Genomic DNA, 18,784 nt, shown 5'->3' with positions numbered 1-18,784 from the left:
GATAACCAATCCTCCACCCATGCCAGAATATTACCCCCAATCCAGTGACTCTTTATCTTGAGCAATAATCTTTTATGTGGCACCTTGTTGAATGCCTTCTGGAAGTCCAAATACACTACGTCCACTGGTTCCCCTTTATCCACCCTGTACGTTATGTCCTCAAAGAACTCAAGCAAATTTGTCAGACATGACTTCCCCTTCGTAAAGCCATGCTGACTTTGTCCTATTAAATTATGTTTATCCAAATGTTCCGCTACTGTCTCCTTAATAATAGACTCCAAAATTTTGCCCACCACAGATGTTAGGCTAACTGGTCTATAATTTCCAGCCTTCTGCCTACTACCCTTTTTAAATAAGGGTGTTACATTAGCAATTTTCCAATCTGCCGGGACCTTTGCCGAGTCCAGAGAATTTTGGAAAATTATTACCAAAGCATCTACAATCCCTACTGCCACTTCCCTCAAGACCCTAGGATGTAAGCCATCAGGTCCAGGGGATTTATCCGCCTTGAGTCCCATTAATTTACTGAGTACCAATTCCTTAGTGATTTTAATCGTATTTAGCTCCTCCCCCCCAGAGCCCAATGTTTGTCCAGTGTTGGGATATTCTTAGTGTCCTCTACCGTAAAGACTGAAACAAAATATTTGTTCAGCATTTTTGCCATCTCCATGTTTCCCACCATTAATTTCCCGGTCTCATCCTCTAAGGGACCTACGTTTGCCTTAGCCACCCTTTTTCTTTTTATATAACTATAGAAACTCTTGCTATCTGTTTTTATATTTTTTGCTAATTTATTTTCATAATCTATCTTCCCTTTCTTAATCAATGCTTTAGTTACTTTTTGCTGTCTTTTGAAGACTTCCCAATCTTCTATCCTCCCACTAAGTTTGGCTACTTTATATGTCCTTGTTTTTAGTCGGATACTATCCTTAATTTCTTTACTGAGCCACGGATGGCTGTCATTTCTTTTACACCCTTTTTTCCTCAGTGGAATATATTTGTTTTGAAAGTTGTAAAATAACTCCTTAAATGAACACCACTGCTCATGTACCGTCTTACCCTTTAATCTATTTTCCCAGTCCACTTTAATCAATTCCGCTCTCATACCATCATAGTCTCCTTTATTCAAGCTCAGTACGCTTGTTTGAGAACCAACCTTCTCACCCTCTAATTGGATATGGAATGTAACCATGTTACGGTCACTCATTCCAAGAGAGAGGGGTCTATGATCTTTGTTCGAGACCAAAATCCAGTTCTCCTTGTGTTAGTCTCCTCACCGTCTTTTGAAACCATTCTCTGTAACAAGTGAAAATGACCTCAGTTCGTTAGTGCTGAGCAGGCCCAAACTGAACTGGGCCTGATCTTGCTTGCGAGAGCCCAGAAAGCCTCGCATCCAAGTGAGCTGCTTGGCACTAGCCAGTTCTGACACAAACGGTGCCGTTTACTTGTAACGGTAAAGCTGAAAATGAAACTGCAGTTATACAGGGCCTTGGTGAGACCACATCTGGAGTATTGGGTGCAGTTTTGGTCTCCTTATCTGAGGAAGGATGTCCTTGCCATGGAGGGAGTGCAACGAAGGTTTACCAGACTGATTCCTGGGATGGCAGGGCTGACGTATGAGGAGAGATTGGGTCGACTCGGCCTGTATTCACTCGAGTTTAGAAGAACGAGAGGTGATCTCATCGAAACATATAAAATTCTAACAGGACTCGACAGGCTAGATGCAGGGAGGATGTTCCCGATGGCTGGGGAGTCCAGAACCAGGGGTCACAGTCTCAGGATACGGGGTATGCCATTTAGAACCGAGACGAGGAGAAATTTCTTCACTCAGAGGGTGGTGAACCTGTGGAATTCTCTACCACAGAAGGCAGTGGAGGCCAAGTCATTAGATGTATTCAAGAAGGAGATAGATATATTTCTTAATGCTAAAGGGATCAAGGGATATGGGGAAAAAGGGTACTGAGTTAGACGATCAGCCATGATGATTTTGAATGGCGTAGAAGGGCCGAATGGCCTACTCTCGCTCCTATTTTCTATGAGAACTATTTCTTTTTTTTCTAAAGACAATGTCCAGTAACGGTGGCCGTGGGATTCGAACCCGGATCCAATTCACCACTGAAGGATTTTTTTTCCTCTCTTCAGTACTTTTACACCGGCCCTCTCGCTGAGGCAAGCAGTTCGACGCAGCGACCAGAAATGCCTCACGCGCCTCTCTGTGGGGTGGGGCGGGGCGGGGCGGGAAATGGAGCAGGCTCCTCCGCACTCCAGAAAGGGGGGATTTCCAGGAGGCTGAAACGGGACGTCCCGCTTGTCAGGGCAGCTGCAGCAGTGCGAGTGGTGCCGGCAGCTTTTTGGGGGCACCCTGTCAGTCCGCCCCCCCCAAACCTGGATTCAAACTGTCTCCACCATATAAGGCTCCCTGGTGTTCGATGCACACTGCGGTGCAGAGACTCCAGTTCCGTGTAGCATGTGGTGGGCTGTGCGATACCAAAATAAAAAGCACGCCACGTGTACCAGGGCGAGCGCTGTAAATTATACATTGTGGCGCGAGCCGAGAGAAGTTGGCGACACGGCTCGGGTATTCGAATAAAGGTGACTGCGGAGTGGACAGTCTTGGGATCGTAGACTCATCCAGCGCAGGAGGTGGCCATTCGGCCCATCGCGCCTGTGACGGCTCTTTGAAAGAGCTATCCGGTTAGTCCCACTCCCCCTGTTTTCCCCCATATCCCTGTAATTTGTTCCCCTTCAAGTATTTATCCAATTCCCTTTTGAAAGTTACTATTGAATCTGCTTCCACCGCCCTTTCAGGCACTGAATTCCAGATCAGAACAACTCACTGCGTAAAAAAAATTCTCATCTCCCCCTCTGGTTCTTTTGCCAATTATCTTAAATCTGTGTCCTCTGGTTCCGACCCTTCTGCCACTGGAAACGGTTTCTCCTGATTTACTCTATCAAAACCCTTCATGATTTTGAACACCTCGATTAAATCTCCCCTTAGCCTTCTCTGTTCTGTGGCGAGTGACTCACCTCCTGACTCCCCAAAGCCTTTCCACCATCTACAAGGCACAAGTCAGGAGTGTGATGGAATACTCTCCACTTGCCTGGATGAGTGCAGCTCCAACAACACTCAAGAAGCTCGACACCATCCAGGACAAAGCAGCCCGCTTGATTGGCACCCCATCCACCACCCTAAACATTCACTCCCTTCACCACCGGCGCACAGTGGCTGCAGTGTGCACCATCCACAGGATGCACTGCAGCAACTCGCCAAGGCTTCTTCGACAGCACCTCCCAAACCCGCGACCTCTACCACCTAGAAGGTCAAGGGCAGCAGGTACATGGGAACAACACCACCTGCACGTTCCCCTCCAAGTCACACACCATCCCGACTTGGAAATATATCGGCCGTTCCTTCATCGTCGCTGGGTCAAAATCCTGGAACTCCCTTCCTAACAGCACTGTGGGAGAACCGTCACCACACGGACTGCAGCGGTTCAAGAAGGCGGCTCACCACCACCTTCTCAAGGGGCAATTAGGGATGGGCAATAAATGCCGGCCTCGCCAGCGACGCCCACATCCCATGAATGAATAAAAAAAACAATCCCAGCTTCTCCAGATAACTGAAATCCCTCATCCCTGGCACTATTCTAGTAAATCTCCTCTGCACCCTCTCCAAGGCCTTGACATCCTTCCGAAAGTGCGGTGCCCAGAATTGGACTCAATACTCCAGCTGGGGTCTAACCAGTGTTTTATGAAGGTTTAGCATCGCTTCCTTGCTTTTGTACTCCTGCCTCTGTTTATAAAGCCCAGGCTCCCATAAGCTTTTTTTTTTAAAATCAGCCTTCCCGCCTTGTCCTGCCACCTTCACGGATCTTGTGTGCGCCTTGTTGCTGCTTCGAAGGGGCGGAGCGTTGCAGCGTTCACTTCGTGTCGGTCGGGATGGGGGATGTTCGAGCCCGAGGGAATGGGTCTATTCCTGTTTACAGGTGTCCCGAGTTCACGTCGCCAGCTCGAGTCAAGGCATCAGAAGTCAAGCAAAAGCTGATATCGGAAAGCTTCCAAAAATAAAAGCTGGCAAAGCTCCCAGAACCCGGGCAAGTCCCAATGTCCAGGAGCCAGAAGTGGCAGCGGCTTTCTGCAAGGATCCAAAGGACATCCTCTCCACTACGGAGACATTTCGCTGTTTAAAATGATGCGTTCTGGTTCGTTGTAAGACTTTTTTTTGTCGAACGCACAGCTCAAGGCTTTTGTTAGGACCGTCCGTTGTCGCACTGCTCGGCCAACAGCCAGTCCTGGATGAGCCACAATTTCCACCAACTGAATATTGTCTTTGGTCTCCACCACAAACTCCGTTCCCTAACCACTGACTCCATCCCTCTCCCCGGCCACTCTCTGAGGCTGGACCAGACTGTTCTCGACCTTGGTGTCCTATTTGACCCTGAGATGAGCTTCTGACCACATATCCGCTCCATCACCAAGACCGCCTACTCCCACCTCCGTAACATCGTCCGTCTCCGCTCCTGCCTCAGCTCATCTGCTGCTGAAACCCTCATCCGTGCCTTTGTTACCTCCAGACTGGACTATTCCAATACTCTCCTCTCCGGCCTCCCATCATCCATCCTCCTTAAACTTCAGCTCTCTAAAACTCTGCTGCCCCGTCTCCTAACTCGCACCAAGTCCCGTTCACCCATCACCCCCTGCGCTCGCTGACCTACATTGGCTCCCGGTCTGGGAACGCCTCGATTTAAAAATTCTCATCCTTGTTTTCAAATCCCTCCATGACCTCGCCCCCTCCCTATCTCTGTAACCTCCTACAACCCTCCGAGATCTCTGCGCTCCTCCAATTCTGGCCTCTTGCGCAGCCCCGATTTTCATCGCTCCACCATTGGCGGTCGTGCCTTCAGCTGCCTGGGCCCTAAGCTCTGGAATTCCCTCCCTAAACCTCTCCGCCTCTCTCTCCTCCTTTAAGACGCTCCTTAAAACCTAGCTCTTTGACCAAGCTTTTGGTCACCTGTCCTAATATCTCCTTATGTGGCTCGGTGTCAAATTTTGTTTGATAATCGCTCCTGTGAAGCGCCTTGGAATGTTTTACTACATTAAAGGCGCTATATAAATGCCTCCGTCGGAGTGGCGTTGGCCTTTGCCTTTAATTAGGTGTTTCCGGCACTGCACCCCCTGATGTGGGCTCTCCGAGACATCCTCGAGAGGGCTGAAGGTTTCCGCAGGTTCCTGCTTCTGGCCGTTTTCCTTTCCTCCACGTGGTCTTCCTGCAGCCCTTTAAGAGCTGCTGGCCGCACCGGGAATTGCTCAAGCCCCACCCCCCCGGCCCAGCTTCCTCGGCCCATCACGTCACCGGTCACTCTCCCTGTTAAAACGGGGAGGTGGACGGTGGAGAGGGACGTGTGCCCGGTTAAATTTGGTCGAGCCAGCCCTTGCGGGCACTGTGCCAACTTTGCCAGTGGGCGGGCCAGGGTGTAAATGAAACGCAGCACCGGGTCAGTTATCGCTATCGTTATCACTAAGGGTGGGGTCGGGTTCCATAGCCGCACTGATAACCCCCAAAATCCCCCCAACCCCCTCCCTCACTACCACCCTTCACCCACGACTGTCACTGGGCTGCCCAGCCGCCTTTTAATTTATTTATTCTCGGGATATGGGCGTCGCTGGTGAGGCCGGCATTTATTGCCCATCCCTAGTTGCCCCTTGAGAAGGTGGTGGTGAGCCGCCTTCTTGAACCGCTGCAGTCCGTGTGGTGAAGGTTCTCCCACAGTGCTGTTAGGAAGGGAGTTCCAGGATTTTGACCCAGCGACGATGAAGGAACGGCCGATATATTTCCAAGTCGGGATGGTGTGTGACTTGGAGGGGAACGTGCAGGTGGTGTTGTTCCCATGTGCCTGCTGCCCTTGTCCTTCTAGGTGGTAGAGGTCGCTGGTTTGGGAGGTGCTGTCGAAGAAGCCTTGGCGAGTTGCTGCAGTGCATCCTGTGGATGGTACACACTGCAGCCACTGTGCGCCGGTGGTGAAGGGAGTGAATGTTTAGGGTGGTGGATGGGGTGCCAAATCAAGCGGGCTGCTTTGTCCTGGATGGTGTCGAGCTTCTTGAGTGTTGTTGGAGCTGCACTCATCCAGGCAAGTGGAGAGTATTCCATCACACTCCTGACTTGTGCCTTGTAGATGGTGGAAAGGCTTTGGGGAGTCAGGAGGTGAGTCACTCGCCGCAGAATACCCAGCCTCTGACCTGCTCTGGTAGCCTGTCCGATATTGAGCTGTGGATGAGTTGGGGTTTCGCAAAGCCCCATCTGGACAGAACCAAAGCCCCCCTCCCCTGACCCCAATTATCACCTCCTTGACTCCACCCAGGGTGCTGATTGACTCCAAACTGAGCTTCACCCCTGTTTGCCCATCTCCTTTCACGCCGCCGATCTCCAGTCACTCCCTGCACCCCCCTCGACCCCTCCCTCAAACCAATAACCCTGCCTAAACCCTCTCCACTTCTATCAATGGCTAAGCCATCAGTCATCTTTCCCTATGCCCTCCCCTTTTGACTTCCCTCTTTCATCCAGTCACTCATCAAACACGAGACTTTACAAAAAGAAAGAATTTGCATTTACATAGCGCCTTTCACGACCTCGGGACGTCTCAAAGCGCTTCACAGCCAATGAAGTGCAGTCACTGTTGTAATGTAGGAAACGCGACAGCCAATCTGCGCACAGCAAGATCCCACAAACAGTAATGTGATAAATGATCAGATCAACTGTTTTTAGGTGTTGGTTGAGGGATAAATATTGGCCCAGGACACCGGGGACAACTCCCCCTGCTCTTCTTCCAATAGTGGCCGTGGGATCTTTTACGTCCACCCGAGAGAGCAGACGGGGGCCTCGGTTTAACGTCTCATCCGAAAGACGGCACCTCCGACAGTGCAGCACTCCCTCAGTACTGGCGCTGGGAATGTCGGTCTGGATTATGGGCTCAAGTCTCCGGAGTGGGGGCTCGAACCCGCGACCTTCTGCCTCGGAGGCGAGGGTGAGACCCACTGAGCCAAAGCTGAGGCTTTGGCAGTGTCCCCCTCGCTCCGGTTTGGGATTGAGTCTATCTGCGAGGCACGCTGTAACTATGAGGTTGTCGATGTGTTTAAAGATGTTCGCTGAGAGATGGGACAGGGTGCTAAATAAATCCCAAGAGGCTCCTTTTCTCAAGCAAAGCAAACAGCGGTAGATGATGTTCTGGAAGTCAGCAGTGTCCAAATTTGGACACATTCCACTGATGCCTCCTGCAGTCGAATAGCTGCAGGCGCTCACCCTATGAAGAACGGCCGCTCGGTGACCGAGGGCCTCCAGTGCCAGCGGAGCTCCACCCCGGCCTGGAATCAGGAGAGGAGAAGGGAAGAGGGTCACAAAACATTTGGGGGATATGGGCCCAGACGGATAGTCCTGCTGCCTTGAGGTGTAATTTACACCATCAGCCACTTGGCGGCACCAGAGGGCCAGAGAAGCTGCTGATGGACCAGTTTCCCAGCTGCTCGGCGCCAGGCAGCGTCAGGAGGGGCTGCAGAATGGGAGAGGTACAGTGACCAGCTCCTGCCGCCCTGCGAAACCGAGCCTGGGGCAGGAGAGAGGCCCCAGAGTGGAACAACATCAATCCTCGATAACCTGCCTCCACGTCGCACGGACAGAGGAACAGGCGGCCCGCGGGCTCGAAAACTGACCCACAGGTATAAAATCGAGAGAAAGATCGCACGTCAGTGCAGCTGAGGGATGCCATTCGGCCCATCGAACTCCTCCTTCTGTAGAAACAGAGGTTTGCACCTCACCTCTTCACTGAGGTAAGGTAAAGGGAGACCCGTCCCCTAATCACATCCCCTCATCACATCTATGATGTGGAGATGCCGGTGATGGACTGGGGTTGACAATTGTAAACAATTTTACAACGCCAAGTTATAGTCCAGCAATTTTATTTTAAATTCACAAGCTTTCGGAGGCTTCCTCCTTCATCAGGTGAACGATGTGGAAAAGGGTTTTCCACATCGTTCACCTGAGGAAAGAGGTAGCCTCCGAAAGCTTGTGAATTTAAAATAAAATTGCTGGACTATAACTTGGTGTTGTAAAATTGTTTACAATCATCACATCTACTCATAGGAACAGGAGGAGGCCATTCAGCCCCTCGAGCCTGTTCCGCCATTCAATCAGATCATGGCTGATCTGTACCTTAACTCCCTCTACCCGCCCTGGTTCTGTAACCCTTAATATCCATCTCAGTTTTGAGATTTTCAATTGACCCCCGGCCTCAAAAGCTTTTTTGGGGGAGGGAGTTCCAGATTTCCACTCCCCTTTGTGTGAAGAAGTGCTTCCTGACATCACCCCTGGACGGCCTGGCTCTAATTTTAAGGTTATGCCCCCTTGTTCTGGACTCCCCCACCAGAGGAAATAGTTTCTCTCTATCGACCCTATCGAATCCTTTAATCATCTCAAACACCTCAATTAGATCACCCCTTAATCTTCGATACTCGAGGGAATACAAGCCTAGTCTATGCAACCTGCCCTCGTAATTTAACCCTTTCAGCCCCGGTATCACTCTGGTGAATCTGCGCTGCACCCCCTCCAAGGCCAATATATCCTTCCTGAGATGCGGTGCCCAGAACTGAACGCAGTCTCCAGATGGGGTCTAACCTCTGTCCAGCTGTAACAGAACTCCCACCCCTCTGTATTCCAGCCCTCTCGAGATAAAGGCCAACATCCCATTCGCCTCTTTAATTATTTTTTGTACCTGTCCACGAGTTTTTAGTGATTTCTGTACTTGGACCCCTCAATCTCTCTGCTCACCCGCAGTTCCGAGCTTCTCGCCATTTAGAAAATACTCTTCCCTCCCCTCACCTCATCCCCTCCCTTCATCCCCTCATCCCCTTCCCTCCCCTCATCCCCTTCCTTCGATCCCCTTCCCTTCCCTCATCCCCCCTCCCATCATTTGCTGCCCCATTTTAAGACTTGCTGAAGTCAGCTCCTGGAGCCCCCTCACTTATCACACTAGGTTTGCCTTTATAAAGTATACGATAGGAAGAACGCAGGAACAGGAGGAGGCCATTCAGCCCCACGAGCCTGTTCTGCCACTTCACCAGATCATGGCTGACCTGTAACCTGAGCTCTGTTTACCCGCAGCATATCACGGTGTCCCATCTCCACTGTCCCTGGTTTCCCCTCATGGGGAATTCCGAGTCTCGGCCAGGTCTCCGACGGTTGGCTTTGAGTAATCTCAACACCAGGACACGCACAGGACATCTCTCACAGATGGCGATATTGTCCCAGATGCTTCATCTCAGCCGGTCGGCGTTTTCTAATAAAAAAAATCACCTCCACTCATCGGCATTCGAGGTTAACAGTATCAACATAAGAACATAGGAAGAGGAGTAGGCCTGACAGCCCCTCGAGCCTACGAACAAGTCAGATCATTCGAAAGGTCCATCAGAACTTGAACGCTGCCTGAAAGGGCGGTGGAAGCAGATTCAATAGTATCTTTCGAAAGGGAATTGGACAAACACTCGAAGGGAGAAAATTTGCGGGGCTACGGGGGGGAAAGGGCAGGGGGAGCGGCACTAATCGGCTCGCTCTTTCAAAGAGCCGGCACGGGCACGATGGGCCGAATGGCCCTTACGACGATTCGGTGATGATTCTCGCTATGTCGGAGGCCAGGAACCAATCGGATACTAAATTCTCCCGTTGTCTGCTGTGTCTCAACTTCAGGTAGAAACATTTAAAATGAGTTTCTGAGAGTCCGAGTCACGGCCGTGTTTTATGCCAAGCAATTATGTGACATCTATTAAGCAGCAAAAATACAGCTTCTGAAAGTGTTTTATTTTGCTCAGAAGGGCCGTTCTCAGGCACACCTGCCTCTTGTGCTTCCCGCTGTTAGCACTGTGTGAAGATACATTTTCCTCACGATTTAGTTTTGGGATCGGGCGGGTGTTTCTAGATGCAAATGCATTAATTAGCTGAAATGAAAACGGGAAACACTGGGTCTGACGAAAAGGTTCTCGAACGTTAAACTCTGTTTCTCTCCCCGCTGATCGCTGCCTGACTTGCTGAGCTCCTCCTGCATTTTCTGCTTTTATTTCAGGCTTCCAGCATCCGCAGTGTTTCGCTTTTTGCAACTGATGAGCCTTGCGAGGCAACCATTTGTTTTTCAAAAGCAAAAGTGCTGCAGCGGCTGGGGCTCAGAGATAAAAAGCAGGTAATGCAGGTCAGGCAGAGTCCGCTGGAGGGAGAAACAGAGTTAACGTGTCAGGTCGACGGCCCTTCGTCAGAACTGGGAGATGTCAGAGAGCAGGGAAATTTACGGCACAGAAGGAGGCCATTCGGCCCACGGGGGAAGGGGGGTTTAAATTTGTTAACGCCCAAAACTGGGCGCGGGTAGCGCGATCCCTGACTAACCCGCGCCCGGTGTTTCCTGCACAGGCAGGACGAGACATTTGTCTTGCCTGAGGACTTACCCGATAGCAGCGTTAAAAACTGACACGACAATTCAAGGAAATGCGCACTTTTCACCAGCAGGGGGAGCCCGAATCTCTTAAAGGGAGGTTGTCTCTTAAAATCTCTTAAAGGTAGCCGGTACCTGTTATTTGCTAAAAAAATAACAGTCTGCTGTCTGAACGGAGATCAGACATCGCACACGTAAAACACAGATGCAGGTCCCGTCCCTGTGTTTACCCACTGATGAGTTATGTTAAAACATTGAATAAAGGTTGCGCACCACTAAATCCCACATCCTCCAATCTGCGCTCCAGATCTCACCAATCTGCCGATCTGAGTTTGTACCAGGCCTGCGAGAGTGCATGCACCAAGGTTCTCTGCTGATGCACCAGAGGCCTTGATACAAGAGGTGGACAGATGGAGGGGCATCCTATACCCTCGGGGGGGAAAAGGCCCTCCAGATATATATCCAAAAGGCAGTGGGAGGCAGCGGGGGATGAAGTCAATGCCAGACACACAGCATCATCAACATGGATGCAGTGCAGGAAGAAGTTCAATGCTTTAACATGAGAGGTCAAGGTGAATGAGGTCAACTCTCAAGTGGCGTCTCCTACCGACTGCACCATGCACGACACCCCCATCACCCACATACCAACAAACTCTTTCCATCAGTACTCAACTCCAATCAGATGCTTCCTCTCACCCTCACACATTACCACTGTTTCAAGCCACCCACCCACAACTCACAGGCTGCACACACTGGCAGCTATTCAACCATGACAGGCACATCACCCAGACACACGTCCCGCTTTCTTGCAGGAGAAGGTGGCGTATATCAAGAGGCAACAAGTGGCATTTAGCCCCTCGAGTCTGTTCCACCATTCAGTGAGATCATGGTGGACCTGTGAGCTAACTCCAAATACCCACCTTAACCCCACATGCCTTAATACCCTTGGCCGGACAAAAAAGAGCTATCTAGCTGAATCCCACTTGGTCCGTAGCCCTGTAGGTTTTTTTTTTATTCGTTCATGGGATGTGGGCGTCGCTGGCAAGGCCGGCATTTATTGCCCATCCCTAATTGCCCTCGAGAAGGTGGTGGTGAGCCGCCTTCTTGAACCGCTGCAGTCCGTGTGGTGACGGTTCTCCCACAGTGCTGTTAGGAAGGGAGTTCCAGGATTTTGACCCAGCGACAATGAAGGAACGGCCGATATATTTCCAAGTCGGGATGGTGTGTGACTTGGAGGGGAACGTGCAGGTGGTGTTGTTCCCATGCGCCTGCTGCCCTTGTCCTTCTAGGTGGTAGAGGTCGCGGGTTTGGAAGGTGCTGTCGAAGCAGCCTTGGCGAGTTGCTGGAGTGCATCCTGTGGATGGTGCACACTGCAGCCACAGTGCGCCGGTGGTGAAGGGAGTGAATGTTTAGGGTGGTGGATGGGGTGCCAATCAAGCGGGCTGCTTTATCTTGGATGGTGTCGAGCTTCTTGAGTGTTGTTGGAGCTGCACTCATCCAGGCAAGTGGAGAGTATTCCATCACACTCCTGACTTGTGCCTTGTAGATGGTGGAAAGGCTTTGGGGAGTCAGGAGGTGAGTCACTCGCCGCAGAATACCCAGCCTCTGACCTGCTCTCGTAGCCACAGTATTTATATGGCTGGTCCAGTTAAGTTTCTGGTCAATGGTGACCCCCAGGATGTTGATGGTGGGGGATTCGGCGATGGTAATGCCGTTGAATGTCAAGGGGAGGTGGTTAGACTCTCTCTTGTTGGAGATGGTCATTGCCTGGCACTTATCTGGTGCGAATGTTACTTGCCACTTATGAGCCCAAGCCTGGATGTTGTCCAGGTCTTGCTGCATGCAGGCTCGGACTGCTTCATTATCTGAGGGGTTGCGAATGGAACTGAACACTGTGCAGTCATCAGTGAACATCCCCATTTCTGACCTTATGATGGAGGGAAGGTCATTGATGAAGCAGCTGAAGATGGTTGGGCCTAGGACACTGCCCTGAGGAACTCCTGCAGCAATGCCCTGGGGCTGAGATGATTGGCCTCCAACAACCACTACCATCTTCCTTTGTGCTAGGTATGACTCCAGCCACTGGAGAGTTTTCCCCCTGATTCCCATTGACTTCAATTTTACTAGGGCTCCTTGGTGCCACACTCGGTCAAATGCTGCCTTGATGTCAAGGGCAGTCACTCTCACCTCACCTCTGGAATTCAGCTCTTTTGTCCATGTTTGGACCAAGGCTGTAATGAGGTCTGGAGCCGAGTGGTCCTGGCAGAACCCAAACTGAGCATCGGTGAGCAGGTTATTGGTGAGTAAGTGCCGCTTGATAGCACTGTCGACGACACCTTCCATCACTTTGCTGATGATTGAGAGTAGACTGATGGGGCGGTAATTGACCGGATTGGATTTGTCCTGCTTTTTGTGGACAGGACATACCTGGGCAATTTTCCACATTGTCGGGTGGATGCCAGTGTTGTAGCTGTACTGGAACAGCTTGGCTAGAGGCGCAGCTAGTTCTGGAGCACAAGTCTTCAGCACTACAGCTGGGATGTTGTCGGGACCGATAGCCTTTGCTGTATCCAGTGCACTCAGCCGTTTCTTGATATCACGTGGAGTGAATCGAATTGGCCGAAGACTGGCTTCTGTGATGGTGGGGATATCGGGAGGAGGCTGAGATGGATCATCCACTCGACACTTCTGGCTGAAGATTTACGAGGATGTTGCCAGGACTGGAGAATTTTAGCTATGAGAAAAGATTGGATAGGCTGGGGTTGTTTTCATTGGAACAAAGGAGGCTTTTTAAATGAGTTGAGGGTTTCTGCCTCTCCCGCCCTTTCAGGCAGTGAGTTCCAGACTCCCACCACCCTCTGGGTGAAAACATTTCTCCTCAGCTCCCCTCTAATCCTTCCACCAATCACTTTAAACCTATGCCCCCTGGTTATTGACCTCACTGCTAAGGGAAATAGGTCCTCCCTATCCGCTCTATCTCGGCCCCTCATAATTTTATATACCTCGATTAAATCTCCCCTCAGCCTCCTTTGTTCCAATGAAAATAACCCCAGCCTATCCAATCTTTTCTCATAGCTAAAATTCTCCAGCCCTGGCAACATCCTCGTAAATCTCCTCTGCACCCTCTCTAGTGCAATCACATCTTTCCTGTAATGTGGTGACCAGAACTGTACGCAGTACTCGAGCTGTGGCCTAACTAGTGTTTTATACAGTTCGAGCATAACCTCCCTGCTCTTATATTCTATGCCTTGGCTTTTTATTTTATGGAATTTACAGTTCAATGTAAATATCACAATTCAAAACCAGTACAATTCAAACCAAAACACGACAGATTGTACACAAAAGCCATCTCGTTATTACAATTCAAACACAGTATTTCTCATGACTCATGGTGTACAATATAAGGTGAGATGGTGGCCTTTCCCCATAGAGCCTTTGCGTAGGCCGCACCGCGCCTCAGTGTGTCCCGCAGCGTCCTGTGTTACCGAGCTGTCGGGGATCAACCAGGACAGAAACCAATGCATCTCTCTCCACACCCTTTGCGCAAAGGGGCAGTCCATCAGGAGGGGGACGACGGCCTCCTCCCTGCCGCAGCCTCAAGGGCAGCTCGCGGTGGCGCTGAGTTTCCGTGCCTGTCGGAAGGACCGCACTGGGAGGGCCATTCTCGCCACCGTCCAGGCAATAGCCTGATGCCTGTTGGTCAGTTCCAGCGACGAGACGTTCTGCCAAACGGCATCCACCGTCCGGTCGGGGAAGGAACCGATCGAGCCCACCCTCTCCGTTCCTTGCAGGACCCTGAGAACGTTTCGTGTCGACCGCTGTTTGACGGCCTTGTGGTCGAATGGGTACTTCCTCAGGAACTTCTCCACTTGGGACAGGTGGGTGGGGGGACGGTCCAGCTGGACGGGACGTTGAGCGGGATTGGGGGGGGGGCTCTTCCCCCCCCCCCCGGCCCCCTTTATCTGGGGAGCTTGTACATGGTGACCCTGCGGACACGTTCTACCTTGGGACCTCCAAAGTGGAAGATAATTCGGCTAATAAAGTATCCCGTATGCCTTCTTAACCACCTTATCCACCTGTCCTGCTACCTTCAGGGATCTGTGGACATGCGCTCCAAGGTCCCTCTGTCCCTCTACACCTCTCAGTAGCCTCCCATTTATCGTGTGCTCCCTCGCCTTGTTTGCCCTCCACAAATGCATCACCTCACACTTCTCCGGATTGAATTCCATTTGCCACTTTTCTGCCCATCTGAACCGCTTTTAAGCGAAAACAGAGCCGGGGGGGGGGGGTGGGGGGGGGGGAAAAAAGGGGGAGCGATTAAATGAAAAGAGGGATGGGCGCAATGATGGGACAGGAAGAGAAACAAAAGATGGCTCCAGAGGAGGTTGAGCTCGTGTTCTTGGGATGCGGGCGTATCGCTGGCGAGGACGGCATCTACTGCCCGTCCCTCGTTGCCCCCTCGAGAAGGTGGTGGTGGTGGTGGTGAGCCGCCTTCTTGAGCCGCTGCGGTCCGTGTGTGGGGGGGGAAGGCGCTCCCTCGGTGCTGGGCGTTCCAGGATTTTGACCCAGCGACGATGGGGGGAAATGGCGGACGTGTGCGTCAAAAATTGCCAAAGGTTTGGAGCCAAACCACTGAGCTGATGGTGCTTTTTAAAATCAAATTTTTTTTTTAAAAAAAAAGAGTAACAATTGCAGCAATCTGCAAAAACCAAATGCACCAGAGGAGACTGTTTTGAGGGGAGGGGGTAAAGGAGGGACCTGCCTCCTGACTCCACCATTGCCTCCTGCAACCAGCAAGGCAGGCAGTTGGTGGCTGAGCGTGCGCAGTAGGTGAGGGGGCGCGGGGCTCCCTGGGAATTGTAGTCCAGGAGGCCCCCCGGGCTGGCCGCCGCAGGCCCCGGAGGGGACTACAATTCCCGGCGGGCGTTGCGCGCGCGGGGCGGGCTGGGATTTGGAGGCGGTTTTAGGCGCCGGTTGGGAGGCGGCGGGCGGGACTACAATTCCCGGCGGGCAGTGCGCGCGGAGCAAAAAGGGGAGGCGGGGCCCTGTGGGGTTGGGGGGGAGGGGCTGGGGCCGGGGGGGGGGGAAGGGGGAGGGAAGCCGATTAGAGGCAGAGCTGAGGGAGGCCGGGCCCTGAGGGAGAGCGGCGGAGGAGCCTGGTCACTGACATCCGGAGCCGGGAGCGAGCACTCGAGGAAGCAGCGCCCGGCGTGGGGCCCCAGACACGGCGGGGAAGATGGCCGTCCAGCCAAGGGACACCGTCGGACGGATGGTGAAAGGTACTGAGGGGAGAGGGAGAGGGAGGAGGAGGAGAAGAAGAGGGGGTGAGGAGGAGGAGAAGAGGGGGTGAGGAGGAGGAGAAGAGGGGGTGAGGAGGAGGAGGAGAAGAGGGGGTGAGGAGGAGGAGAAGAGGGGGTGAGGAGGAGGAGAAGAGGGGGTGAGGAGGAGGAGAAGAGGGGGTGAGGAGGAGGAGAAGAGGGGGTGAGGAGGAGAAGAGGGGGGTGAGGAGGAGGAGAAGAGGGGTGAGGAGGAGAAGAGGGGTGAGGAGGAGGAGGGAGGAGGAGGAGAAGAGGGGGTGAGGAGGAGGAGGAGGAGAAGAGGGGGTGAGGAGGAGGAGAAGAGGGGGTGAGGAGGAGGAGAAGAGGGGGTGAGGAGGAGGAGAAGAGGGGGTGAGGAGGAGGAGGAGAGGGGGTGAGGAGGAGGAGGAGGAGAAGAGGGGGTGAGGAGGAGGAGGAGAAGAGGGGGTGAGGAGGAGGAGGAGGAGAAGAGGGGGTGAGGAGGAGGAGGAGGAGAAGAGGGGGTGAGGAGGAGGAGGAGGAGAGAGGGGGTGAGGAGGAGGAGGAGGAGAAGAGGGGGTGAGGAGGAGGAGGAGGAGAAGAGGGGGTGAGGAGGAGGAGAAGAGGGGGTGAGGAGGAGGAGAAGAGGGGGTGAGGAGGAGGAGAAGAAGAGGGGGTGAGGAGGAGGAGAAGAAGAGGGGGGTGAGGAGGAGGAGAAGAAGAGGGGGTGAGGAGGAGGAGAAGAAGAGGGGGTGAGGAGGAGGAGAAGAAGAGGGGGTGAGGAGGAGGAGAAGAAGAGGGGGTGAGGAGGAGGAGAGAAGGGAGGAGGAGGTGAGAGGGGAGGAGGAGAAGAAGAGGGGGTGAGGAGGAGGAGAAGAAGAGGGGGTGAGGAGGAGGAGAAGAAGAGGGGGTGAGGAGGAGAGAAGAGGGGGTGAGGAGGAGGAGAAGAAGAGGGGGGTGAGGAGGAGGAGAAGAAGAGGGGGTGAGGAGGAGGAGAAGAGAGGGGGTGAGGAGGAGGAGAGAGGGGGTGAGGAGGAGGAGGAGGTGAGGAGGAGGAGGAGGGGGGGGAGGGGGGTGAGGAGCTGGGGAGGGGGGAGGGCGACGAGAGGGGAGGAGGGAGAGAGATGGGAGGGCGACGAGAGGGGAGGAGGGAGAGAGATGGGAGGGCGACGAGAGGGGAGGAGGGAGAGAGATGGGAGGGCGACGAGAGGGGAGGAGGGAGAGAGATGGGAGGGCGACGAGAGGGGAGGAGGGAGAGAGATGGGAGGGCGACGAGAGGGGAGGAGGGAGAGAGATGGAGGGCGACGAGAGGGGAGGAGGGAGAGAGATGGGAGGGCGACGAGAGGGGAGGAGGGAGAGAGATGGGAGGGCGACGAGAGGGGAGGAGGGAGAGAGATGGGAGGGCGACGAGAGGGGAGGAGGGAGAGAGATGGGAGGGCGACGAGAGGGGAGGAGGGAGAGAGATGGGAGGGCGACGAGAGGGGAGGAGGGAGAGAGATGGGAGGGCGACGAGAGGGGAGGGGAGGGGAGAGAGAGAGATGGGAGGGCGACGAGAGGGGAGGGGAGGAGAGAGAGAGAGATGGGAGGGCGACGAGACGAGACGAGAGGGGAGGGGAGAGAGAGAGATGGGAGGGCGACGAGAGGGGAGGGGAGGAGAGAGAGAGAGATGGGAGGGCGACGAGACGAGAGGGGAGGAGAGAGAGAGAGAGATGGGAGGGCGACGAGAGGAGAGGAGAGGGGAGGGGAGGAGAGAGAGAGAGAGATGGGAGGGCGACGAGAGGGGAGGGGAGGAGAGAGAGAGAGAGAGAGATGGGAGGGCGACGAGAGGGGAGGGGAGGAGAGAGAGAGAGAGAGATGGGAGGGCGACGAGAGGAGAGGAGAGGGGAGGGGAGGAGAGAGAGAGAGAGATGGGAGGGCGACGAGAGGAGAGGAGAGGAGAGGAGAGGGGAGGAGAGAGAGAGAGATGGGAGGGCGACGAGAGGGGAGGAGGGAGAGAGATGGGAGGGTGACGAGAGGGGAGGGGAGAGAGAGAGATGGGAGGGCGACGAGAGGGGAGGGGAGGAGAGAGAGAGAGATGGGAGGGCGACGAGACGAGAGGGGAGGAGAGAGAGAGAGAGATGGGAGGGCGACGAGAGGAGAGGGGGAGGGGAGGAGAGAGAGAGAGAGATGGGAGGGCGACGGGAGGGGAGGGGAGGAGAGAGAGAGAGAGAGAGATGGGAGGGCGACGAGAGGGGAGGGGAGGAGAGAGAGAGAGAGAGATGGGAGGGCGACGAGAGGGGAGGAGGGAGAGAGAAGGGAGGGCGACGAGAGGGGAGGAGGGAGAGAGATGGGAGGGTGACGAGAGGGGAGGAGGGAGAGAGATGGGAGGGCGACGAGAGGGGAGGGGAGGAGAGAGAGGGAGAGAGATGGGAGGGCGACGAGAGGAGAGGAGAGGGGAGGGGAGGAGAGAGAGAGAGAAAGAGATGGGAGGGCGACGAGACGAGAGGGGAGGAGAGAGAGAGAGAGAGATGGGAACGGGAGGGGAGGAGAGAGAGAGAGAGAGAGAGAGAGAGAGAGAGATGGGAGGGCGACGAGAGGGGAGGAGGGAGAGAGATGGGAGGGTGACGAGAGGGGAGGAGGGAGAGAGATGGGAGGGTGACGAGAGGGGAGGAGGGAGAGAGATGGGAGGGTGACGAGAGGGGAGGAGGGAGAGAGATGGGAGGGTGACGAGAGGGGAGGAGAGAGAGAGAGAGAGAGAGAGAGAGGGTGACGGGAGGGGAGAGACAGAGAGACGGAGGGTGACTGGAGGGGAGGAGAGAGAGGGAGGGTGACGGGAGCGGAGGAGAGAGAGAGAGAGAGAGAGAGATGGGAGGATGACGAGAGGGGAGGGGAGGAGAGAGAGAGAGAGAGAGATGGGAGGGCGACGAGAGGGGAGGAGATGGAGAGACATGGGAGGGTGACTGGAGGGGAGGAGAGAGAGGGAGGGAGGGAGGGAGAGAGAGACATGGGAGGGTGACTAGAGGGGAGGAGAGATAGGGAGGGAGAGAGAGAGACAGACATTGG

General features: G+C 53.9%; 1 protein-coding gene across 2 annotated transcripts in view; it reads left to right on the top strand.

The window, feature by feature from the left end:
• The first annotated feature begins 15,537 nt into the window (after window positions 1-15,537).
• LOC137335687 (serine/threonine-protein phosphatase 2B catalytic subunit gamma isoform-like) overlaps window positions 15,538-18,784 on the top strand; it is a 73,707-nt gene continuing 70,460 nt past the window's right edge. For both annotated transcript variants that reach the window (XM_068000982.1, XM_068000981.1), the window contains exon 1: window positions 15,538-15,745. In XM_068000982.1, the coding sequence (XP_067857083.1) occupies window positions 15,703-15,745 (43 nt within the window). In that variant the 5' untranslated portion in view covers window positions 15,538-15,702. The remainder of the gene's footprint in view (window positions 15,746-18,784) is intronic.

This window comes from Heptranchias perlo, chromosome 20 (assembly GCF_035084215.1).
Source record: "Heptranchias perlo isolate sHepPer1 chromosome 20, sHepPer1.hap1, whole genome shotgun sequence".
In the NCBI taxonomy this organism is placed as follows: Eukaryota; Metazoa; Chordata; class Chondrichthyes; order Hexanchiformes; family Hexanchidae; genus Heptranchias; species Heptranchias perlo.
Note: the sequence above shows the minus strand (reverse complement) of the source record. Positions and strands in the feature narration are given on the sequence as shown.